We start from the raw sequence: 25,268 nt of genomic DNA, 5'->3' as shown, positions 1-25,268 counted from the left end.
TCCAGTGTAACAGGCTCGAGGGGCTGAATGGCCTCCTCCTGTTCCTGTGTAACAGACTCGAGGGGCTGAATGGCCTCCTCCTGTTCCTGTGTAACAGGCTCGAGGGGCTGAATGGCCTCCTCCTGTTCCTGTGTAACAGGCTCGAGGGGCTGAATGGCCTCCTCCTGTTGCGGCCCAAGTCCGGTCCTAGTGCTGGATGTTGAACCATGCTCTGAAACCCTTTGTTAAATAGTTTTACAATCAGCGAGGCAAAGTTTAGCAGGGCGAGATTGTCGGACCTTGCCTGAAGCTGGAGTTGATGGGGTAGTCGGGCCCGTATCCATTGGCAACCTCCTTGTTGCTGAGCTCGATGAGTTGGTGTAGTCGCAGCTTCCGACAGTAGATGGACGCAGCCTCAGGCTCCAGGGCGATCAGCAGCTGCTCCGGGTACTCGGGGGAGGCTAAACCCGCCTGGCACAGCGAGAGAGACAGAGTCAGGGGGCGAGACAGGGGGCAGAGTCATGGGGCAGAGACAGGGGCAGAGACAGGGGGCAGAGTCAGGGGGCGAGACAGGGGGCAGAGACAGGGGGCGAGACAGGGGGCGAGACAGGGGGCAGAGTCAGGGGGCGAGACAGGGGGCAGAGTCAGGGGGCGAGACAGGGGGCAGAGTCATGGGGCAGAGTCATGGGGCAGAGTCATGGGGCAGAGACAGGGGCAGAGACAGGGGGCAGAGACAGGGGGCGAGACAGGGGGCGAGACAGGGGGCAGAGTCAGGGGGCGAGACAGGGGGCGAGACAGGGGGCGAGACAGGGGGCAGAGTCAGGGGGCGAGACAGGGGGCAGAGTCATGGGGCAGAGTCATGGGGCAGAGTCATGGGGCAGAGACAGGGGCAGAGACAGGGGGCAGAGACAGGGGCAGAGACAGGGGGCAGAGTCATGGGGCAGAGACAGGGGGCGAGACAGGGGGCAGAGACAGGGGGCAGAGTCAGGGGGCAGAGTCAGGGGGCAGAGACAGGGGGCAGAAACAGGGGGCAGAGACAGGGGGCAGAGTCATGGGGCAGAGACAGGGGCAGAGACAGGGGGCAGAGACAGGGGCAGAGACAGGGGGCAGAGTCATGGGGCAGAGACAGGGGGCGAGACAGGGGGCAGAGACAGGGGGCAGAGTCAGGGGGCAGAAACAGGGGGCGAGACAGGGGGCAGAGTCATGGGGCAGAGACAGGGGGCGAGACAGGGGGCAGAGTCAGGGGGCGGAGTCATGGGGCAGAGACAGTGGCAGAGACAGGGGGCAGAGACAGGGGCAGAGACAGGGGGCAGAGTCAGGGGGCAGAGTCATGGGGCAGAGACAGGGGCAGAGACAGGGGGCAGAGTCAGGGGGCAGAGTCATGGGGCAGAGACAGGGGGCGAGACAGGGGGCAGAGTCATGGGGCAGAGACAGGGGCAGAGACAGGGGGCAGAGTCAGGGGGCAGAGTCATGGGGCAGAGACAGGGGGCGAGACAGGGGGCAGAGTCATGGGGCAGAGACAGGGGGCGAGACAGGGAGCGAGACAGGGAGCGAGACAGGGGGCAGAGACAGGGGGCAGAGACAGGGGGCAGAGTCAGGGGGCAGAGTCAGGGGGCAGAGACAGGGGGCGAGACAGGGGGTGAGACAGGGGGCAGAGACAGGGGGCAGAGACAGGGGGCAGAGTCATGGGGCAGAGACAGGGGGCGAGACGGGGGCAGAGTCAGGGGGCAGAGACAGGGGGCGAGACAGGGAGCGAGACAGGGAGCGAGACAGGGGGCAGAGACAGGGGGCAGAGACAGGGGGCAGAGTCAGGGGGCAGAGTCAGGGGGCAGAGACAGGGGGCAGAGACAGGGGGCGAGACAGGGGGCGAGACAGGGGGCAGAGTCAGGGGGCAGAGACAGGGGGCGAGACAGGGAGCGAGACAGGGAGCGAGACAGGGGCAGAGTCAGGGGGCAAGACAGGGAGCGAGACAGGGGCAGAGTCAGGGGGCAGAGACAGGGGGCAGAGACAGGGGGCAAGACAGGGAGCGAGACAGGGGCAGAGTCAGGGGGCAAGACAGGGAGCGAGACAGGGGCAGAGTCAGGGGGCAGAGACAGGGGGCGAGACAGGGGGCGAGACAGGGGGCGAGACAGGGGGCAGAGTCAGGGGGCAGAGACAGGGGGCGAGACAGGGGGCGAGACAGGGGGCAGAGTCAGGGGGCGAGACAGGGGGCAGAGTCAGGGGGCGAGACAGGGGGCGAGACAGGGGGCGAGACAGAGGGCGAGACAGGGGGTGAGACAGGGGGCAGAGTCAGGGGGCGAGACAGGGGTCGAGACAGGGGGCAGAGACAGGGAGCGAGACAGGGGGCAGAGTCAGAGGGCAGAGACAGGGGGCGAGACAGGGGGCAGAGTCATGGGGCAGAGTCATGGGGCAGAGACAGGGGGCGAGACAGGGGGCAGAGTCAGAGGGCAGAGACAGGGGGCGAGACAGGGGGCAGAGTCATGGGGCAGAGTCATGGGGCAGAGACAGGGGGCGAGACAGGGGGCAGAGTCAGGGGACAGAGTCATGGGGCAGAGTCATGGGGCAGAGACAGGGGCAGAGACAGGGGGCAGAGTCAGGGGGCAGAGTCATGGGGCAGAGACAGGGGGCGAGACAGGGGGCGAGACAGGGGGCAGAGTCAGGGGGCGAGACAGGGGGCAGAGTCAGGGGGCGAGACAGAGGGCGAGACAGGGGGAGAGACAGGGGGCAAGACAGGGGGCAAGACAGGGGGCGAGACAGGGGGCAGAGTCAGGGGGCGAGACAGGGGGCGAGACAGGGGGCAGAGTCAGAGGGCAGAGACAGGGGGCGAGACAGGGGGCAGAGTCAGAGGGCAGAGACAGGGACAGAGACAGGGGGCAGAGTCATGGGGCAGAGTCAGGGGGCGAGACAGGGTGCGAGACAGGTGGCAGAATCAGGGGGCAGAGACAGGGGGCAAGACAGGGGGCGAGACAGGGGGCAGAGTCAGAGGGCAGAGACAGGGGGCGAGACAGGGGGCAGAGTCATGGGGCAGAGTCATGGGGCAGAGACAGGGGGCGAGACAGGGGGCAGAGTCAGAGGGCAGAGACAGGGGGCGAGACAGGGGGCAGAGTCAGAGGGCAGAGACAGGGACAGAGACAGGGGGCAGAGTCATGGGGCAGAGTCAGGGGGCGAGACAGGGTGCGAGACAGGTGGCAGAGTCAGGGGGCAGAGACAGGGGGCGAGACAGGGGGCGAGACAGGGGGCGAGACAGGGGGCAGAGTCAGGGGGCGAGACAGGGGGCAGAGTCAGAGGGCAGAGACAGGGACAGAGACAGGGGGCAGAGTCAGAGGGCAGAGACAGGGGGCGAGACAGGGGGCGAGACAGGGGGCAGAGACAGGGGGCGAGACAGGGGGCAGAGACAGGGGGCAGAAACAAGGGGCGAGACAGGGGGCAGAGACAAGGGGCGAGACAGGGGGCAGAGACAGGGGGTGAGACAGGGGGCAGAGACAGGGGGCGAGACAGGGGCAGAGACAGGGGGCAGAGTCAGGGGCAGAGACAGGGGCAGAGACAGGGGGCAGAGTCAGGGGCAGAGACAGGGGCAGAGACAGGGGGCAGAGACAGGGGGCAGAGACAAGGGGCAGAGTCAGGGGGCAGAGTCAGGGGCAGAGATAGGGGCAGAGACAGGGGCAGAGACAGGGGGCAGAGACAGGGGGCAGAGTCAGGGGCAGAGACAGGGGCAGAGACAGGGGGCAGAGTCAGGGGCAGAGACAGGGGCAGAGACAGGGGGCAGAGACAGTGGGCAGAGACAGGGGGCAGAGTCAGGGGCAGAGACAGGGGCAGAGACAGGGGCAGAGACAGGGGGCAGATTCAGGGGGCAGAGTCAGGGGCAGAGACAGGGGGCAGAGACAGGGGGCAGAGTCAGGGGGCAGAGTCAGGGGCAGAGACAGGTGGCGAGACAGGGGGCAGAGACAGGGGGCAGTGTCAGGGGGCAGAGTCAGGGGCAGAGACAGGGGGCGAGACAAGGGACAGAGACAGGGGGCAGAGACAGGGGCAGAGACAGGGGCAGAGACAGGGGCAGAGACAGGGGGCGAGACAGGGGGCAGAGGGCAGAGACAGGGGGCATAGGCAGGAGGCAGAGACAGAGGCAGAGACAGGGGTAGAGACAGGGGGCGAGACAGGGGGCAGAGGGCAGAGACAGGGGGCAGAGACAGGAGGCAGAGACAGGGGGTGAGACAGGGGGGCAGAGACAGGGGGCAGAGACATGGGGGAAGAGACAGGGGCAACAAAGGGACAGGCATTGAACCTCACCACACCAGCATTCCATTTACTTAGCATCGCACAAGCATTATCGAGTACCTATCTACCATCAAACCCCATCACGGTGTCCAGCATAAATCCCCGTGTCCACATTTATACTGGAGACTGCCAATGTGAAGATATCTCGCTGTAATTCCACACTCCACCCTCAGGAGGTACTTAATGACAAAGTGTATCACTTTACAATAGGGACTGATATCCCTCTGCTATCTCCCTGATATCATTCTCTGATCTTCCTCCTCTGACATTACTGTCAGATATCGCTCCCCATACTCTCCTTGTTTCTTAGCTCTCTCCGATACCTCTCCCCCAATCTGATACCGAGAAACATAGAAACATAGAAAATAGGTGCAGGAGTAGGCCATTCGGCCCTTCGAGCCTGCACCGCCATTCAATAAGATCATGGCTGATCATTTACCTCAGTACCCCTTTCCTGCTTTCTCTCCATACCCCTTGATCCCTTTAGCCGTAAGGGTCATATCTAACTCCCTTTTGAATATATCTAACGAAGTGGCCTCAACAACTTTCTGTGGTAGAGAATTCCACAGGTTCACCACTCTCTGGGTGAAGAAGTTTCTCCTCATCTCGGTCCTAAATGGCTTACCCCTTATCCTTAGACTGTGACCCCTGGTTCTGGACTTCCCCAACATCGGGAATATTCTTCCTGCATCTAACCTGTCCAATCCCATCAGAATTTTATATGTTTCAATGAGATCCCCTCTCATTCTTCTAAATTCCAGTGAATACAGGCTCAGTCGATCCAGTCTCTCCTCACATGTCAGTCCCGCCATCCCGGGAATCAGTCTGGTGAACCTTCGCTGCACTCCCTCAATAGCAAGAACGTCCTTCCTGTACAACTGTAGCAACACCTCCCTGCCCCTGTACTCAAATCCTCTCGCTATGAAGGCCAACATGCCATTTGCTTTCTTTACCGCCTGCTGTACCTGCATGCCAACCTTCAATGACTGATGTACCATGACACCCAGGTCTCGTTGCACCTCCCCTTTTCCCAATCTGTCACCATTCAGATAATAGTCTGTCTCTCTGTTTTTGCCACCAAAGTGGATAACCTCACATTTATCCACATTATACTGCGTCTGCCATGCATTTGCCCACTCACCTAACCTGTCCAAGTCACTCTGCAGCCTCTTAGCATCCTCCTCACAGCTCACACTACCACCCAGCTTAGTGTCATCCGCAAACTGGATATTACATTCAATTCCTTCATCTAAATCATTAATGTATATTGTAAAGAGCTGGGGTCCCAGCACTGAGCCCTGCGGCACTCCACTAGTCACTGCCTGCCATTCTGAAAAGGACCCATTTATCCCGACTCTCTGCTTCCTGTCTGCCAACCAGTTCTCTATCCACGCCAGTACATTACCCCCAATACTATGTGCTTTAATTTTGCACACCAATCTCTTGTGTGGGACCTTGTCAAAAGCCTTTTGAAAGTCCAAATACACCACATCCACTGTTTCTCCCTTATCTACACTACTAGTTACATCCTCAAAAAATTCTAGAAGATTTGTCAAACATGATTTCCATTTCATAAATCCATGCTAACTTGGACCGAACAAGTCCACTGCTTTCCAAATGCCTCTCCCCCTCTGATCCCTCTCCCCCTCTGATCCCTCTCCCCCTCTGATCCCTCTCCCCCTCTGATCCCTCTCCCCCTCTGATTCCTCTCCCCCTCTGATCCCTCTCCCCCTCTGATCCCTCTCCCCCCCCTCTGATCCCTCTCCCCCTCTGATCCCTCTCCCCCTCTGATCCCTCTCCCCCTCTGATCCCTCTCCCCCTCTGATCCCTCTCCCCCTCTGATCCCTCTCCCCCTCTGATCCCTCTCCCCCTCTGATCCCTCTCCCCCTCTGATCCCTCTCCCCCTCTGATCCCTCTCCCCCTCTGATTCCTCTCCCCCTCTGATCCCTCTCCCCCTCTGATCCCTCTCCCCCCCCTCTGATCCCTCTCCCCCTCTGATCCCTCTCCCCCTCTGATCCCTCTCCCCCTCTGATCCCTCTCCCCCTCTGATTCCTCTCCCCCTCTGATCCCTCTCCCCCTCTGATCCCTCTCCCCCTCTGATCCCTCTCCCCCTCTGATCCCTCTCCCCCTCTGATCCCTCTCCCCCTCTGATTCCTCTCCCCCTCTGATCCCTCTCCCCCTCTGATCCCTCTCCCCCTCTGATTCCTCTCCCCCTCTGATCCCTCTCCCCCTCTGATCCCTCTCCCCCTCTGGCCTTCGATATCAGGGCTCCGGCCGATTATTGACCGGTCTCACTCCTCACCAGATACGCAGCTTGCCTCATGAACTGTTTGGCAGGTTGTTTCCAGATGGCGGGCACGGTGATGACCCAGCGCACATCATCATTGTCCAGGGTGATGGAGAACTGCTCGATCAACTCCTGCCAAACAAATAAATAAACAAACTCTTCGGCAATTGTGAGGGGAAATTAGCCCAACAAAGCAAAAAGACCATGCATTGTATAAATAAATTGCACTTGAGAACCACCTCACCATCTCCCTCAATCCCCCCTCACCCCATCCCTCAATCCTCCCTCACCCCATCCTTCAATCCCCCCTCACCCCATCCTTCAATCCTCTCTCACCCCATCTCTCAATCCCCCTCACCCCATCCTTCAATCCCTCCTCACCCCATCCTTCAATCCCCCCTCACCCCATCCCTCAATCCCCCCTCACCCCATCCCTCAATCCCCCCTCACCCCATTCTTCAATCCTCCCTCACCCCATCCTTCAATCCTCCCTCACCCCATCCCTCAATCCTCCCTCACCCCATCCCTCAATCCCCCCTCACCACATCCCTCAATGCCCCCTCACCCCATCCCTCAATTCCCCCTCACCCCATCTCTCAATCCCCCCTCACCCCATCCCTCAATCCCCCCTCACCCCATCCTTCAATCCTCCCTCACCCCATCTCTCAATCCCTCCTCACCACATCCCTCAATCCCCCCTCACCCCATCCCTCAATCCCCCCTCACCCCATCCTTCAATCCCCCCTCACCCCATCCTTCAATCCTCCCTCACCCCATCTCTCAATCCCTCCTCACCACATCCCTCAATCCCCCCTCACCCCATCCTTCAATCCCCCCTCACCCCATCCTTCAATCCCCCCTCACCCCATCCTTCAATCCTCCCTCACCCCATCTCTCAATCCCTCCTCACCACATCCCTCAATCCCCCCTCACCCCATCCCTCAATCCCCCCTCACCCCATCTCTCAATCCCCCCTCACCCCATCCCTCAATCCTCCCTCACCCCATCCTTCATTCCCCCCTCACCCCATCCTTCAATCCTCTCTCACCCCATCCCTCAATCTCTCCTCACCCCATCCCTCAATCCTCCCTCACCCCATCCCTCAATCCCTCCTCACCCCATCCTTCAATCCTCTCTCACCCCATCCCTCAATCCCTCCTCACCCCATCCCTCAATCCTCCCTCACCCCATCCCTCAATCCCTCCTCACCCCATCCTTCAATCCTCTCTCACCCCATCCCTCAATCCCTCCTCACCCCATCCCTCAATCCTCTCTCACCCCATCCCTCAATCCCTCCTCACCCCATCCCTCAATCCTCCCTCACCCATCCCTCAATCCCCCCTCACCCTCTCCCTCAATCCATCCTCACTATCTCCCTCAATCCCCCCTCACCGTCACCCTCAATCCCCCCTCACCTTCTCCCCCAATCCCCCCTTACCCTCTCCCTCAATCCCCCCTCACCATCTCCCTCAATCCACCCTCACCCCATCCCTCAATCCCCCCTCCCCCATCCCTCAATCCACCCTCACCGTCTCCCTCAATCCCCCCTCACTGTCTCCTTCACTCCCCCCTCACCGTCTCCCTCACTCCCCCCTCATCGTCTCCCTCACTCGCCCCTCATCGTCTCCCTCACTCCCCCCTCATCGTCTCCCTCAATCCTCCCTCACCGTCTCCCTCACTCCCCCCTCATCGTCTCCCTCACTCGCCCCTCATCGTCTCCCTCACTCCCCCCTCATCGTCTCCCTCAATCCCCCCTCATCGTCTCCCTCACTCCCCCCTCATCGTCTCCCTCACTCCCCCCTCATCGTCTCCCTCAATCCCCCCTCATCGTCTCCCTCACTCCCCCCTCATCGTCTCCCTCACTCCCCCCTCATCGTCTCCCTCAATCCCCCCTCATCGTCTCCCTCACTCCCCCCTCATCGTCTCCCTCACTCGCCCCTCATCGTCTCCCTCACTCCCCCCTCATCGTCTCCCTCAATCCCCCCTCATCGTCTCCCTCACTCCCCCCTCATCGTCTCCCTCAATCCCCCCTCATCGTCTCCCTCACTCCCCCCTCATCGTCTCCCTCACTCCCCCCTCATCGTCTCCCTCAATCCCCCTCATCATCTCCCTCACTCGCCCCTCACCGTCTCCCTCACTCCCCCCTCATCGTCTCCCTCAATCCCCCCTCATCATCTCCCTCACTCGCCCCTCATCGTCTCCCTCACTCCCCCCTCATCGTCTCCCTCAATCCCCCCTCATCATCTCCCTCACTCGCCCCTCACCGTCTCCCTCACTCCCCCCTCATCGTCTCCCTCAATCCCCCCTCATCATCTCCCTCACTCGCCCCTCACCGTCTCCCTCACTCCCCCCTCATCGTCTCCCTCACTCCCCCCTCATCGTCTCCCTCAATTCCCCCTCATCGTCTCCCTCACTCCCCCCTCACCGTCTCCCTCAATCCCCCCTCATCGTCTCCCTCACTCGCCCCTCATCGTCTCCCTCAATCCCCCCTCACCGTCTCCCTCACTCGCCCCTCATCGTCTCCCTCACTCCCCCCTCACCGTCTCCCTCAATCCCCCCTCATCGTCTCCCTCACTCGCCCCTCATCGTCTCCCTCAATCCCCCCTCACCGTCTCCCTCACTCGCCCCTCATCGTCTCCCTCACTCCCCCCTCATCATCTTCCTCACTCCCCCCTCATCATCTCCCTCAATCCCCCCTCATCGTCTCCCTCACTCCCCCCTCACCGTCTCCCTCACTCCCCCCTCATCGTCTCCCTCATTCCCCCCTCATCGTCTCCCTCAATCCCCCCTCATCGTCTCCCTCACTCCCCCCTCACCGTCTCCCTCAATCCCCCCTCATCGTCTCCCTCAATCCCCCCTCACCCCATCCCTCACTCCCCCCTCACCGTCTCCCTCACTCCCCCTCATCGTCTGCCTCAATCTCCCCTCACCGTCTCCCTCACTCCCCCCTCACCGTCTCCCTCACTCCCCCTCACCGTGTCCTCAATCCCCCCTCACCGTCTCCCTCACTCCCCCCTCATCGTCTCCCTCACTCCCCCCTCATCGTCTCCCTCACTCCCCCCTCACCGTCTCCCTCACTCCCCCCTCACCGTCTCCCTAACTCCCCCCTCATCATCTCCCTCAATCCCCCCTCATCGTCTCCCTCAATCCCCCCTCACCGTCTCCCTCACTCCCCCCTCACCGTCTCCCTCAATCCCACCTCACCGTCTCCCTCAATCCCACCTCACCGTCTCCCTCACTCCCCCCTCACCGTCTCCCTCACTCCCCCCTCACCCCATCCATCACTCCCCCCTCACCCCATCCCTCACTCCCCCCTCACCCCATCCCTCATTCCCCCCTCACTTGGACTGGGATGGATGGTCCGAACTCTCTGTGATGTCGGACCCGGACTTGCAACTGTTACAGGAACTTCTCATCCTGGGGATCTGAGCTAGGATTGATGGCCGGACCCTGGGGTCAAACGCCAGAGACCAGCCCTCCGTGACCTCCTCCCTCACCTTTAAGGCATGCTTCCGGAAGAATCTCAGCGCATGAGCAAATACATCGACTGCTTTGACACTCCTCCCATTGACAGCCTCCAACTCCGTTTCCATGGTGAGATCCTAGAAAAACACAAGGGATTTGAATATTCAACATTGTAGAGAGAGGTGCATCGGACATGTTTCATGTTCACCAGCACTCTTAATAAAACTCCCTCTACACTGTCCCATCAAACACTCCCAGGGCAGGTACAGGGGGTTAGATACAAAGTAAAGCTCCCTCTACACTGCCCCATCAAACACTCCCAGGGCAGGTACAGGGGGTTAGATACAGAGTAAAGCTCCCTCTACACTGCCCCATCAAACACTCCTAGGGCAGGTACAGGGGGTTAGATACAGAGTAAAGCTCCCTCTACACTGTCCCATCAAACACTCCCAGGGTAGGTATAGCACAGGGTTAGATACAGAGTAAAGCTCCCTCTACACTGTCCCATCAAACACTCCCAGGGCAGGTACAGCACGGGTTAGATACAGAGTAAAGCTCCCTCTACACTGTCCCATCAAACACTCCCAGGGCAGGTACAGCACGGGGTTAGATACAGAGTAAAGCTTCCTCTACACTGTCCCATCAAACACTCCCAGGGCAGGTACAGCACAGGGTTAGATACAGAGTAAAGCTCCCTCTACACTGTCCCATCAAACACTCCCAGGGTAGGTACAGCACAGGGTTAGATACAGAGTAAAGCTCCCTCTACACTGTCCCATCAAACACTCCCAGGGTAGGTACAGCACGGGTTAGATATAGAGTAAAGCTCCCTCTACACTGTCCCATCAAACACTCCCAGGGCAGGTACACGGGGTTAGATACAGAGTAAAGCTCCCTCTACACTGTCCCATCAAACACTCCCAGGGCAGGTACAGCACAGGGTTAGATACAGAGTAAAGCTCCCTCTACACTGCCTGATGAACGCAGTATTGAGTATGGTTGTGTGTAGTGTGTTTCATTGTGTAACAGCTGCTCAGACCCAGACCGCGTATTAATGGATGTTACTGCCCGAGCCCTTTCCTTTCGATGTAACTCGACGGTTTTTACTCACGCTGGTGCTGTGTATCTTCATCTTAAACTTCTCAAAGTAGAGCCAATCGCGGGCTTCCTCTGGGTCCAGGTCGTGGTAGAAATCCCTAGCCGTGTACCCCAGGCTGTGGAAGCTGCCGTCCGGAGTCAGGAGGAGGCTGGTCGGTGTTTTCTGATTGGCCACTCCGGGGTCCCCACCTTCCCATCGCCTAGCAACGACAGCAGACCAATCAGAATCAGCGGCAGTCACTGGCAATGTTCCGTGACAATGGGGAGCATGATTCCTGTCTGACGTTATTTCAAAGGGGCAAATAATTCTGAAGCTAATCCTTGCATGGAGGGTACGCGAATTGTTGGAGCTATTTTTAGCTGCAATTTAACTTTTTTTAATTCAGAGACCTTGGCCGTGAAATTCGGTAACACCCCATTTTGTGGGCGTTCACAGCCACGGGACGGGAGTTCCTGCGGCAGGCGTGTAAGTCCCGCCCCCCCCCTCCCCCGCGACTTATATTTTGGTTACCGCCCGCGAGAGCAAGTGCAGCCCAAAATCTCGGTGGAGCGGGGCGCAAAGCCATGCGACACACACAGCGCTACACCCTGGGGTGCATAGCGCTGGCGCGTAGACAGGGCCCACCTCTTCATCCTTTGAGGAGGTAACAAAGGAGGCACGATGAGGGCGGTGTGTTTGATGTAGTCTACATGGATTTTAGCAAGGGTTTTGACAAGGTCCCACATGGTAGGCTGATCAAAAAAGGTAAAAGCCCATGGGGACCCAAGGGAAAGTGGCAAGTTGGATCCAAAATTGGCTCGGTGGCAGGAAGCGAAGGGTAATGGTTGATGGGTGCTTTTGTGACGGGAAGGATGTTTCCAGTGGGGTTCCACAGGGCTCAGGACTGGGTCCCTTGCTTTTTGTCGTGTATATTAATGATTTAGACTTAAATGTAGGGGGCATGATAAAGAAATTTGCTGGTGATACAAAAACTGGCCGTGTGGTTGACAGTGAGGGGGAAAGCTTCAGACTGCAGGAAGATATCGATGGACTGGTCAGTTGGGCAGAAAAGTGTCAAATGGAATTCAATCCGGAAAAATGCGAGGGAATGCATTTCGGGAGGGGCAACAGAGGAAAGGGAATACACATTAAATGGTAGGACATTGAGAATTGTAGAGTGTAATAGAGCGCCACCTAGTGGACTACTGAATATATTAATACATTAGTAGTTGTTATTATAAGTTATGTGGCAAGGTCACATGTTAAGGAGTCATCGTGTAAGCGTATGCTTGTGTTAGAGGTCTATTAAACATAATCACAGATTGACCACGCAGATGTGATTTTTGGATTCCCAAGCTGATATTTTTGTTGGTGGATGATTCCTGGCAACATATGGAGAGACTTTGTGAGGTTCTTTGTTTTGCAGAACAGCTAAAAATCCAAGGTACATTTCAATCACAGTTGGCTGAACTGTCGACGTTGCCAAAGTCCATATGGCCACACCTATGGGAAAAATAGGGTGCTTGGGTGAGGTCCATCATGACCGAGAGACCTTCGGAGCACATGTGGAGCAGCTAGAAATATTTCCCACCATGAATAGTATCATTAAAGTCCCCAATAATGTAAACCATAAACGGGTGGTTTTAGAAAGGATAAGGGCTGTTTTCCTGACTGAAGCAGGCCCCGAGGTGTATGAAATCCTGAAAAATGTGCTTGTTCCCGTCAAACCAAAGGTCACGCCACTGACAGAGATTCTATCCAAGTTAGAACAGCACTACAGTCTTGAGCCCCTGGAAATTGCTGAAAGTTAGCGTTTTGGAATGAGTACATTGTAGCTTTAAAAACTCTATCCATTCACTGTCATTTCAGAAACTTTCAGGACCAAGCATTGTGTGACCACTTTGTTTGTAGGATGAAAAATGAAGCAATCAGAAGAAAATTGTTAATAACCCCTAACTTGACTTTTGATTTAGCTTGTCAGACAGCTGTGTCAATGGATATGGCCGACCAATACTCCCGAGAATTTCCCACCATTTCCAGTCATCAGAGGTGAATCTGCAGGCTAAAAGTAAAAGGCAGTAGGGTCCCAAGGCCTTAACAACTGGCCACGGTAACAGAGCATTGAAGTCCTGCTGTCGGTGCCTGGGACAACACATTGCTCAAAGTTGTCCATATGTGAAAGCAGAGTGTTTCATCTGCAAGAAAACTGGTCATCTTGCGAAGGCGTGCTGTCTGAAGAGTAAACCGATGTTCAATGCTAGAAGTAGGAATTGCCAGACACCACATAGCATTGAAGAGAAGCAAGGGGACGAGGAGGTTCTGGAGATTCACGTCATCAGGAGCACGAGGGTATCTAACAGCAATTCGCGGAATATTATCATCCAAGTAGATGTTGCAGGATAACTTGGAAATCGACACTGGTGATCTCTGAGCATAGTACCAGAATTGCTATATCTCGACAAGTTACCTGATTTTCGACTGAAGAAATCCAAGACAGAGCTGCGAGGCTACTCAGGAGAGCAAATCCCTGTTGTAGGACGTATCACCGTACCGGTGAAATACAAGGATCAGTTGCAGAGCTCGCCTCTCCTAGTAGTGGCAGGAGACAAGCCTGCCTTGATAGGTAGAAATTGGTTAGGATCACTGAAGCTGGATTGGAATGAGATTGTCTGTGTGTAAATGAAACTTGTATCGAAAGATGACATCATCAAGCAGTATCTGAAGATGTTCCACTAAACGGGCAGTCTGATCCAAGGCTTTAATGCGAGTGTCAGGGTACAGAAGGACGTTAGACCAGTTCACTGCAAGCCATGTCCCGTGCCATACACACTCAAGGAGAAAGTTGAGCAAGAACTCAAAAGACTAGAAACTGAGAATATTATCTCTAAGGTAGATCTAAGTAATTGGACTACACCCATTGTTATACCCAAGCCAGATGGTAAAGTAAGGTTGTGTGGTGATTGTAAAGTAACCGTAAACCAGGTTCTGGAGTGTAATCTATCCAATACGTTACCAAATGTAGAACTGGTGTTCTATTTTTCATACATTGATGAGCTGCCAGTCACAGCTGAAGAGGTTGGTAGAGCAACCAAACGTGACCCAGTTATGTAAAGGTACATGATTACATCGCAAATGGATGGCCAAACCAGGGATCAGAGGAAGATATTTATCCATACTTCGTTCATAAGAATGAATTATCCGTGGATAAAGATTGTATCATGTGGGGTGCAAGAGTGGTTATCCAAAACAAGTTCAGGTCCAAATTGTTAAGAGATCTTCATGACCAGCACCTGGGAATGTGCTTGACCAAGAGTTGTGCACACAGTTACTTATGGTGGCCAGGTCTAGATAAAGATATAGAGTACATCGTTAGTCTGTGTACGACATATCAATCGGTAAGCAGGAAACCACCATCAGTACCATTACAGCCATGGAAATGGCCTCCATGGAAGTGGCAAAGGTTACATGTAGATTTTGCTGAGCTAGAAGGACAGCAATTGTTCATAGTAATTGATAGTCATTTGAAGTGGGTAGAGATGTTTTTGATGCAGAAAATAACAAGTAAAACACTAGAAAATTTGCAAAAATGGCGGGACTGACCTATCAAGAAAGATTGGATCAACTGGGCTTGTATTCATTGGAGTTCAGAAGAATGAGAGGGGACCTCATAGAAACGTTTAAAATTCTGACGGGTTTAGACAGGTTAGATGCAGAAAGAATGTTCCCAATGTTGGGGAAGTCCAGAACCAGGGGTCACAGTCTGAGGATAAGGGGTAAGCCATTTAGGACCGAGATGAGGAGAAACTTCTTCACCCAGAGAGTGGTGAACCTGTGGAATTCTCTACCACAGAAAGTAGTTGAGGCCAATTCACTAAATATATTCAAAAGGGAGTTAGATGAAGTCCTTACTACTCGGGGGATCAAGGGTTATGGCGAGAAAGCAGGAAGGGGGTACTGAAGTTTCATGTTCAGCCATGAACTCATTGAATGGCGATGCAGGCTAGAAGGGCTGAATGGCCTGCTCCTGCACCTATTTTCTATGTTTCTATGTTTCTATGTTTCTTCATATGGCCTCCCAGAAGAAATTGTGTCTGATAATGGGCCGCAATTTTGTTCAGATGAATTTGCACAGTTCACGAGCAGAAATGGTATGAAACGTACCAAAGTTCCACCGTACCATCCTGCTTCAAATCGTGCAGCAGAGCGCACAGTACAAATTGTAAAAAGTGGCCTCATCAAGCAAATGTTGGATCCAAATCCAAGGAAACGGCAGTTGTCATTGGACCAAAACTGGCAAATTTTCTGATTACTTATCGTAATACTCCGCATACAACTACTGGTAGAACACCAGCAGAGTTGTTTCTCAAGCATCAGCCACCAACCAGGTTCTTGTTGTTAAAGCCAAACTTGGCACAGTCCGTAGAAGAGAAACAATTAAGACAGAAAGAGAATCATGATAAAGTAAGAGAGAGAAGTGTGAAATTGAATCAGAAGGTGAGAGTGAAGAACCATCACCATAAATGGTTAAAGTGGTTACCAGGAAGAGTGTTGAAGATATGTGGCCCTCGCACATATTTGGTCAAGATGTTTGATCATAGAAAGGTTAGGTTTGTTCACATTGATCATATTTTACCTACAGATGTGGAAGGAGTTGAAAGTTGGAATGATTCGATTATTTCTGATGAGTCAGATAGTCTTGATACAAGTAGAGTACCAGTAGCAAATCCTACATCAGATGTACTAGAAACAAGTCCAAGAGAAAGTCAGAATTTAAGTCTGAGTCTGAGTCAGGCAGACACACTGTCTGAAGTTGTAGAGAGTTCAAATGTAGATCAAGGGTTACCCTTGGAGACAAACTCTCCTCAGGATCAACGTAGAATGAGTCTAAGTTCCACAATAAGATTGGAAAGTTCAGTTCAAGAGTGAAGGTATCCTCTTCGAAACAGAAAACCAGTAGTAAAGTTTGATTGGTAAATATGGAAACATAAGTTCATATCTTTTGTTGTGTATACGTTGTAAGTTAAGTATAATGATTATTTTGCTATGATTAACTTCTTCAATAAGGAGGGAGAAATGTAATATAGAGGTCCGCAACATGATCACAGACTTGTTAAGGAGCTACCTTGTAAGTGTGTGCTTGGGTTAGCGGTCTCTTAAAGATATCAAATAGAGGAACAGAGAAACCTTGGAGTGCAGATGCACAGATCCCTGAAGGAAGCAGGCATGCGGACAAAGTGGTTAAGAAAGCATATGAAATTCTTGCCTTTATGAGCCGAGGCATGGAATAGAAGAGGAAGGAGGTTATGCTTGAACTGTATAAAACACTGGTTAAGCCACATCTGGAGTACTGCGTGCAGTTCTGGTCACCAAGTTACAGGAAAGATGTGATTGCTCGAGAGAGGGTCCAGAGGAGATTTACGAGGATGTTGCCTGGACTGGAGAATGTTGCTATGAGGAAAGATTGGATAGGCTGGGGTTGTTACTTTGGAACAGAAGAGGCTGAGGAGAGACCTGATTGAGGTGTATAAAATTATGAGGGGCCTGGATAGAGTGGATAGAATGGATCTATTTCCCTTAGCAGAGGGGTCAACAACCAGGGGGCATAGATTTAAAGTAATTCATTGAAGGATTAGAGGGGATTTGTGAGTTACATTTTTCACCCAGAGGGTGGTGGGGGTTTGGAACTCACTGTCTGAAAGGGTGGTAGAGGCAGAAACCCTCACCACATTTAAAAAGCACCTCGATGTGCACTTGAAGTGCCGTAACCTACAGGGCTACGGACCAAGAGCTGGAAAGTGGGATTAGGCTGGATAGCTCTTGGTCGGCCGGCACGGACACGATGGGCCGAAATGGCCTCTTTCTGTGCTGTAAATTTCTATGATTCTATGACTGCAGTTCAGAGAAGGTTCACTCGGTTGATTTCGGAGATGAGGGTATTGACTTATGAGGAAAGGTTGAGGAGGTTGGACCTATTAATGAAACAGTTAATTCAGAGACCATGGTCCAGAACTTAAAGAAGGGTAACTTTGAAGATGTGAGGCGTGAATTGGATAGGATAGACTGGCGAATGATACTTAAGGGGTTGACTGTGGATGGGCAATGGCAGACATTTAGAGACCGCATGGATGAACTACAACAATTGTACATTCCTGTCTGGCGTAAAAATAAAAAAGGGAAGGTGGCTCAACCGTGGCTATCAAGGGAAATCAGGGATAGTATTAAAGCCAAGGAAGTGGCATACAAATTGGCCAGAAATAGCAGTGAACCCGGGGATTGGGAGAAATTTAGAACTCAGCAGAGGAGGACAAAGGGTTTGATTAGGGCAGGGAAAATGGAGTACGAGAAGAAGCTTGCAGGGAACATTAAGACGCATTGCAAAAGTTTCTATAGATATGTAAAGAGAAAAAGGTTAGTAAAGACAAACGTAGGTCCCCTGCAGTCAGAATCAGAGGAAGTCATAACGGGGAACAAAGAAATGGCAGACCAATTGAACAAGTACTTTGGTTCGGTATTCACTAAGGAGGACACAAACAACCTTCCGGATATAAAAGGGGTCAGAGGGTCTAGTAAGGAGGAGGAACTGAGGGAAATCCTTATTAGTCGGGAAATGGTGTTGGGGAAATTGATGGGATTGAAGGCCGATAAATCCCCAGGGCCTGATGGACTGCATCCCAGAGTACTTAAGGAGGTGGCCTTGGAAATAGCGGATGCATTGACAGTCATTTTCCAACATTCCTTTGACTCTGGATCAGTTCCTATCGAGTGGAGGGTAGCCAATGTAACCCCACTTTTTAAAAAAGGAGGGAGAGAGAAAACAGGGAATTATAGACCGGTCAGCCTGACATCGGTAGTGGGTAAAATGATGGAATCAATTATTAAGGATGTCATAGCAACGCATTTGGAAAGAGGTGACATGATAGGTCCAAGTCAGCATGGATTTGTGAAAGGGAAATCATGCTTGACAAATCTTCTGGAATTTTTTGAGGATGTTTCCAGTAAAGTGGACAAGGGAGAACCAGTTGATGTGGTATATTTGGACTTTCAGGAGGCTTTCGACAAGGTCCCACACAAGAGATTAATGTGCAAAGTTAAAACACATGGGATTGGGGGTAGTGTGCTGACGTGGATTGAGAACTGGTTGTCAGACAGGAAGCAAAGAGTAGGAGTAAATGGGTACTTTTCAGAATGGCAGGCAGTGACTAGTGGAGTACCGCAAGGTTCTGTGCTGGGGCCCCAGCTGTTTACATTGTACATTAATGATTTAGACGAGGGGATTAAATGTAGTATCTCCAAATTTGCGTGTGACACTAAGTTGGGTGGCAGTGTGAGCTGCGAGGAGGATGCTATGAGGCTGCAGAGCGACTTGGATAGGTTAGGTGAGTGGGCAAATGCATGGCAGATGAAGTATAATGTGGATAAATGTGAGGTTATCCACTTTGGTGGTAAAAACAGAGAGACAGACTATTATCTGAATGGTGACAGATTAGGAAAAGGGGAGGTGCAACGAGACCTGGGTGTCATGGTACATCAGTCATTGAAGGTTGGCATGCAGGTACAGCAGGCGGTTAAGAAAGCAAATGGCATGTTGGCCTTCATAGCGAGGGGATTTGAGTACAGGGGCAGGGAGATGTTGCTACAGTTATACAGGGCCTTGGTGAGGCCACACCTGGAGTATTGTGTACAGTTTTGGTCTCCTAACTTGAGGAAGGACATTCTTGCTATTGAGGGAGTGCAGCGAAGGTTCACCAGACTGATTCCCGGGATGGTGGGACTGACCTATCAAGAAAGACTGGATCAACTGGGCTTCTATTCACTGGAGTTCAGAAGAATGAGAGGGGACCTCATAGAAACATTTAAAATTCTGACTGGTTTAGATAGGTTAGATGCAGGAAGAATGTTCCCAATGTTGGGGAAGTCCAGAACCAGGGCTCACAGTCGAAGGATAAGGGGTAAGCCATTTAGGACCGAGATGAGGAGAAACTTCTTCACCCAGAGAGTGGTGAACCTGTGGAATTCGCGAACACAAAAAGTAGTTGAGGCCAATTCACTAAATATATTCAAAAGGGAGTTAGATGAAGTCCTTACTACTCGGGGGATCAAGGGGTATGGCGAGAAAGCAGGAATGGGGTACTGAAGTTGCATGTTCAGCCATGAACTCATTGAATGGCGGTGCAGGCTCGAAGGGCTGAATGGCCTGCTCCTGCACCTATTTTCTATGTCTATGTTACTACACTCATTGGAATTCAGAAGAATGAGAGGTGGTCTTATCGAAACATATAAGATTATGAGGGGGCTTGACAAGGTGGATGCAGAGAGGATGTGTCCACTGATGGGGGAGCCTAGAACTAGGGGGCATAATCTTAGAATAAGGAGCTGCCCATTTAAAACTGAGATGAGGAGGAATTTCTTTTCAGAGGGTTGTAAATCTGTGGAATTCTCTGCCTCAGAGAGCTGTGGAAGCTGGGACATTGAATAAATTTAAGACAGAGATAGACAGTTTCTTAACCGATAAGGGAATAAGGGGTTATGGGGAGCGGGCAGGGAAGTGGAGCTGAGTTCATGATCGGATCAGCCATGATCGTATTAAATGGCGGAGCAGGCTCGAGGGACCGTATGGACTATTCCTGCTCCTATTTCCTATGTTCTTATGTTCTCACACTGTTACCCCTCTCCTCACACACTGCCATCCCCCTCTAATAGTGCCCCCCCACACTCCCCCACCCCCTCACACTTGCCCCCCATCACACACACTGCTCCCCCACACACACTGCCCCACCCACACACACACTGACCCCCCCACACACACTGCCCCCCACACACACACTACCCCCCCCACACTTAACTGCCCCCCCAACACACACTGTCCCCCACAAACTGCCCCCCCATACATTGCCCCCCCCACACACACTGCCCCCCAACACACACTGCTCCCCCCACACTTAACTGCCCCCCCAACACACACTGTCCCCCACACACACTGCCCCCCACACACACACTGCCCCCCCACACTTAACTGCCCCCCCAACACACACTGCCCCCCCACACATTGCCCCCCCCACACACACACTGCCCCCCCACACACATTTCCCCCCCCACACACACACTGCCCCCCCACACACACTGCCCCCCAACACACACTGCCCCCCCACACACTGCCCCCCACACACACTGCCCCCCCACACACACACACTGCCCCCCACACACTGCCCCCCAACACATTGCCCCCCCCACACACACACTGCCCCCCACACACACTGCCCCCACCCACACGCACACTGACCCCCCCCACACGCACACTGACCCCCCCCACACACACTGCCCCCCCCACACATTGCCCCCCCACGCACACTGTCCCCCCACACATTGCCCCCCCACACACACTGCCCCCCCACACACAGACTGCCCCCCACACACACCGCCACTCCCCCACACACACTGTCCCCTGACACACTGCCCCCCCCACACACACTGACACCCCCCACACACTGTCTGCCCACACATTGCCCCCCCCACACACACAGCCCCCCCACACACACTGCCCCCCCACACACACACTGCCCCCCCCACACACTGCCCCCCCAAAACACTGCCTCCCCACACACACACTGCCCCCCCAAACACTGCCCCCCCACACACACTCTGCCACCCACACACACTGCCCCCCCCCACACACACGGCCCCCCCACACACACACTGCCCCCCCACACACACACTGCCCCCCCCACACACTGCCCCCCCAAAACACTGCCTCCCCACACACACACTGCCACCCACACACACACTGCCACCCCTACACACTGCCCCCCCAAACACTGCCCCCCCACACACACTCTGCCCCCCACACACACTTCCCCCCCAAACACTGCCCCCCCACACACACTCTGCCACCCACACACACTTCCCCCCCAAACACTGCCCCCCCACACACACTCTGCCACCCACACACACTGCCCCCCCCCACACACACGGCCCCGCCACACACACACTGCCCCCCCACACACACACTGCCCCCCCCACACACTGCCCCCCCAAAACACTGCCTCCCCACACACACACTGCCACCCACACACACACTGCCCCCCACACACACTGTCCCCCCCACACACAGTGCCCCCCCACACACACACTGCCCCCCACACACACACTGCACCCCCCACACACACTGCCCCCCCCCACAAACACACTGCCCCCCCACACACACACTGCCCCGCACAGACACTGCCCCCCTACACACACACTGCCCCCCCCACACACACACTGCCCCCCCCCCCAAACACACTGCCCCCCCCACACACACTGCCCCCCCCACACACACACTGCCCCCCCACACACACACTGCCTCCCCCCACACACACTGCCCCCCCACACACACACTGCCCCCCCACACACACTGCCCCCCCCACACACACACTGCCCCCCACACACACACTGCCCCCCCCACACACACACTGCCCCCCCACACACACACACTGCCCCCCACACACACACTGCCCCCCCACACACACTGCCCCCACACACACACTGCCCCCCCCACACACACACTGCCCCCACACACATACTGCCCCCACACACACACTGCCCCCCCACACACACTACCCCCCCCCACACATACACTGCCCCCCCCACAAACATTCCCTCCCCCACACACACTGCCCCCCCCACACACACACTGCACCCCCCCCACACACACACTGCCCCCCCTACACACACACTGCACCGCCCCACACACACACACTGCCCCCCCCACACACACACTGCCCCCCCCCACACACACTGCCCCCCCCACACACACTGCCCCCCCACACACACACTGCCCCCACCCACACACACTGCCCCCCCACACACACACTGCCCCCCCCACACACTGCCCCCCCCACACACTGCCCCCCCACACACACTGCCCCCCCACACACACTGCTCCCCCCCCACACACTGCCCTCCCCACACACACACTGCCCCACCACACACAATGCTCCCCCCCACACACACTGCCCCCCCCACACACTGCCCGCCCTCACACAAACTGCCCCCCGCACACACACTGCCCCCCCACACACACTGCCCCCCCCCACACACACTGCTCCCCCCACACACACTGCCCCCCCCCACACACACACTGCCCCCCCACACACACTGCCCCCCCCCACCACACACTGCTCCCCCCACACACACTGCCCCCCCCACACACACACTGCCCCCCCACACACACCTGCCCCCCCCACACACACACTGCCCCCACACAAACACTGCCCCCCCCACACACACACACTGCCCCCCCACACACACTGCCCCCCCACACACACTGCCCCCCCCCACACACAACTGCCCCCCCACACACACTGCCCCCCCACACACACACTGCCCCCCCCCACACACACACTGCCCCCCCCACACACACACTGCCCCCCCCCACACAGACTGCCCCCCCACACACACACTGCCCCCCTACACACACACTGCCCCTCCCACACACACACTGCCCCCCCTCACACACACACTGCCCCCCCCACACACTGCCCCCCCACACACTGCCCCCCCACACACACTGCCCCCCCCACACACTGCCCCCCCCACACACTGCCCCCCCCACACACACTGCCCCCCGACACACACACTGCCCCCCCCACACACACTGCTCCCCCACACACACACTGCCCCCCCCACACACACTGCTCCCCCACACACACACTGCCCCCCACACACACTGCCCACCCTCCCCACACACACTGCCCCCCCCGACACACACACTGCCCCCACACACACACTGCCCCCCCACACTGCCCCCCACACACACACTGCCCCCCCCACACACACTGCCCCCCCCACACACACACTGCCCCCCCACACACACACACACTGCCCCCCCACACACACACTGCCCCCCCCACACACACTGACCCCCCACACACACTGCCCCCCCACACACACACTGCCCCCCCATACACACACACACTGCCCCCCCACACACACACTGCCCCCCACACACACTGCCGCCCCCCACACACTGCCCCCCCCACACACATACACACTGCCCCCCCCACACACACACACTGCCCCCCCACACACACACACTGCCCCCCCCACACACACACACTCCCCCCCCACACACACACACTGCCCCACCCACACACACACTGCCCCCCTCCACACACTGCCCCCCACACACTGCCCCCCACACACACACACACTGCCCCCCCACACACATACACACTGCCCCCCCACACACATACACACTGCCCCCACACACACACACTGCCCCCCCACACACACACACTGCCCCCCCACACACACTGCCCCCCCACACGCACACACTGCCCCCCCTCACACACACACTGCCCCCCCCACACGCACACTGCTCCCCCACACACACACACTGCCCCCCCTCACACACACTGCTCCCCCACACACACACACTGCTCCCCACACACACACACTGCCCCCCCCACACACACACACTGCCCCCCTCACACACACTGCCCCCCCCACACGCACACTGCTCCCCCACACACACACACTGCCCCCCCACACACACACACTGCCCCCCCTCACACACACACTGCCCCCCCCACACGCACACTGCTCCCCCACACACACACACTGCCCCCCCTCACACACACTGCTCCCCCCACACACACACACTGCTCCCCCACACACACACACTGCCCCCCACACACACACCTGCCCCCCCTCACACACACTGCCCCCCTCCACACACTGCCCCCCAACACACTGCCCCCCCACACACACACACACTGCCCACCCCACACACACTGCCCCCTCCACACTCTGCCCCCCCACACCACACTGCCCCCCACACACATACACACTGCCCCCCCACACACATACACACTGCCCCCCCACACACACACACTGCCCCCCCACACACACTGCCCCCCCACACACCACTGCCCCCCCACACACACACACTGCCCCCCCTCACACACACACTGCCCCCCCCACACGCACACCTGCTCCCCCCACACGCCACACTGCTCCCCCACACACACACACTGCTCCCCAAACACCACACACTGCTCCCCCCACACACACACTGCCCCCCCCACACGGCACACTGCTCCCCCACACACACACACTGCCCCCCCTCACACACACTGCTCCCCCACACACGCACACTGGCTCCCCCACACACGCACACTGCTCCCCCACACACACACACTGCCCCCCCCACACACACACTGCCCCCCTCCCCACACACACACTGCCCCCCCACACACACACACTGCCCCCCTCACACACACTGCCCCCCCCCCACAGCACACTGCTCCCCCCACACACACACCACTGCCCCCCTCACACACACTGCCCCCCCCACACGCACACATGCTCCCCCACGCACGCACACTGCTCCCCCACACACACACTGCTCCCCCACACACACACTGCCCCCCCCACACGCACACTGCTCCCCCACACACACACACTGCCCCCCCCACACACACACTGCCCCCCCTCCCCACACACACACTGCCCCCCCCACACACACACACTGCCCCCCCTCACACACACTGCCCCCCCCACACGCACACTGCTCCCCCACACACACACACTGCCCCCCTCACACACACTGCCCCCCCCACACCGCACACTGCTCCCCACGCACGCACACTGCTCCCCCACACACACACACTGCACCCCCCTCACACACACTGCCCCCCCACACGCACACTGCTCCCCACACACACACACTGCACCCCCACACGCACACTGCTCCCCCCCCACACACACACTGCCCCCTCCCACACACACACTGCCCCCTCCCACACACACACTGCCCCCCCCACACGCACACTGCTCCCCCACACACACTGCTCCCCCACACCACGCACACTGCTCCCCCACACACGCACACTGCCCCCCCCACACACACACACTGCTCCCCCCACACACACACACTGCCCCCCCCCCACACACACTGACGCCCCACACACACACACCTGCCCCCCCCCCACACACATGCCCCCCACACACTGCCCCCCACACACACACACTGACCCCCCCACACACACACTCTGCTCCCCCACACACACACACTGCCCCCCCCACACACACACACTGCCCCCCCTCACACACACACTGCCCCCCTCACACACACACTGCTCCCCCACACACGCACACTGCCCCCCCCACACGCACACTGCTCCCCACACACGCACACTGCTCCCCCAC

General features: G+C 56.5%; 1 protein-coding gene across 1 annotated transcript in view; it reads right to left on the bottom strand.

Annotated features, from left to right (window-relative positions):
- Positions 1–255: 255 nt before the first annotated feature.
- The window catches only part of LOC139259388 (heat shock 70 kDa protein 12B-like), a 69,226-nt gene continuing 44,213 nt past the window's right edge, over positions 256–25,268 (bottom strand). Inside the window, exons 2-5 of the mRNA XM_070874856.1 lie at positions 11,115–11,341; positions 10,036–10,140; positions 6,554–6,670; positions 256–450 (exon numbers count right to left, since the gene is read on the bottom strand). Of these exons, the coding sequence (XP_070730957.1) occupies positions 256–450; positions 6,554–6,670; positions 10,036–10,140; positions 11,115–11,341 (644 nt within the window). The remainder of the gene's footprint in view (positions 451–6,553; positions 6,671–10,035; positions 10,141–11,114; positions 11,342–25,268) is intronic.

This window comes from Pristiophorus japonicus, unplaced genomic scaffold, assembly GCF_044704955.1.
Source record: "Pristiophorus japonicus isolate sPriJap1 unplaced genomic scaffold, sPriJap1.hap1 HAP1_SCAFFOLD_992, whole genome shotgun sequence".
NCBI lineage: Eukaryota > Metazoa > Chordata > Chondrichthyes > Pristiophoridae > Pristiophorus > Pristiophorus japonicus.
This window is presented reverse-complemented; position numbering and strand designations above follow the sequence as displayed.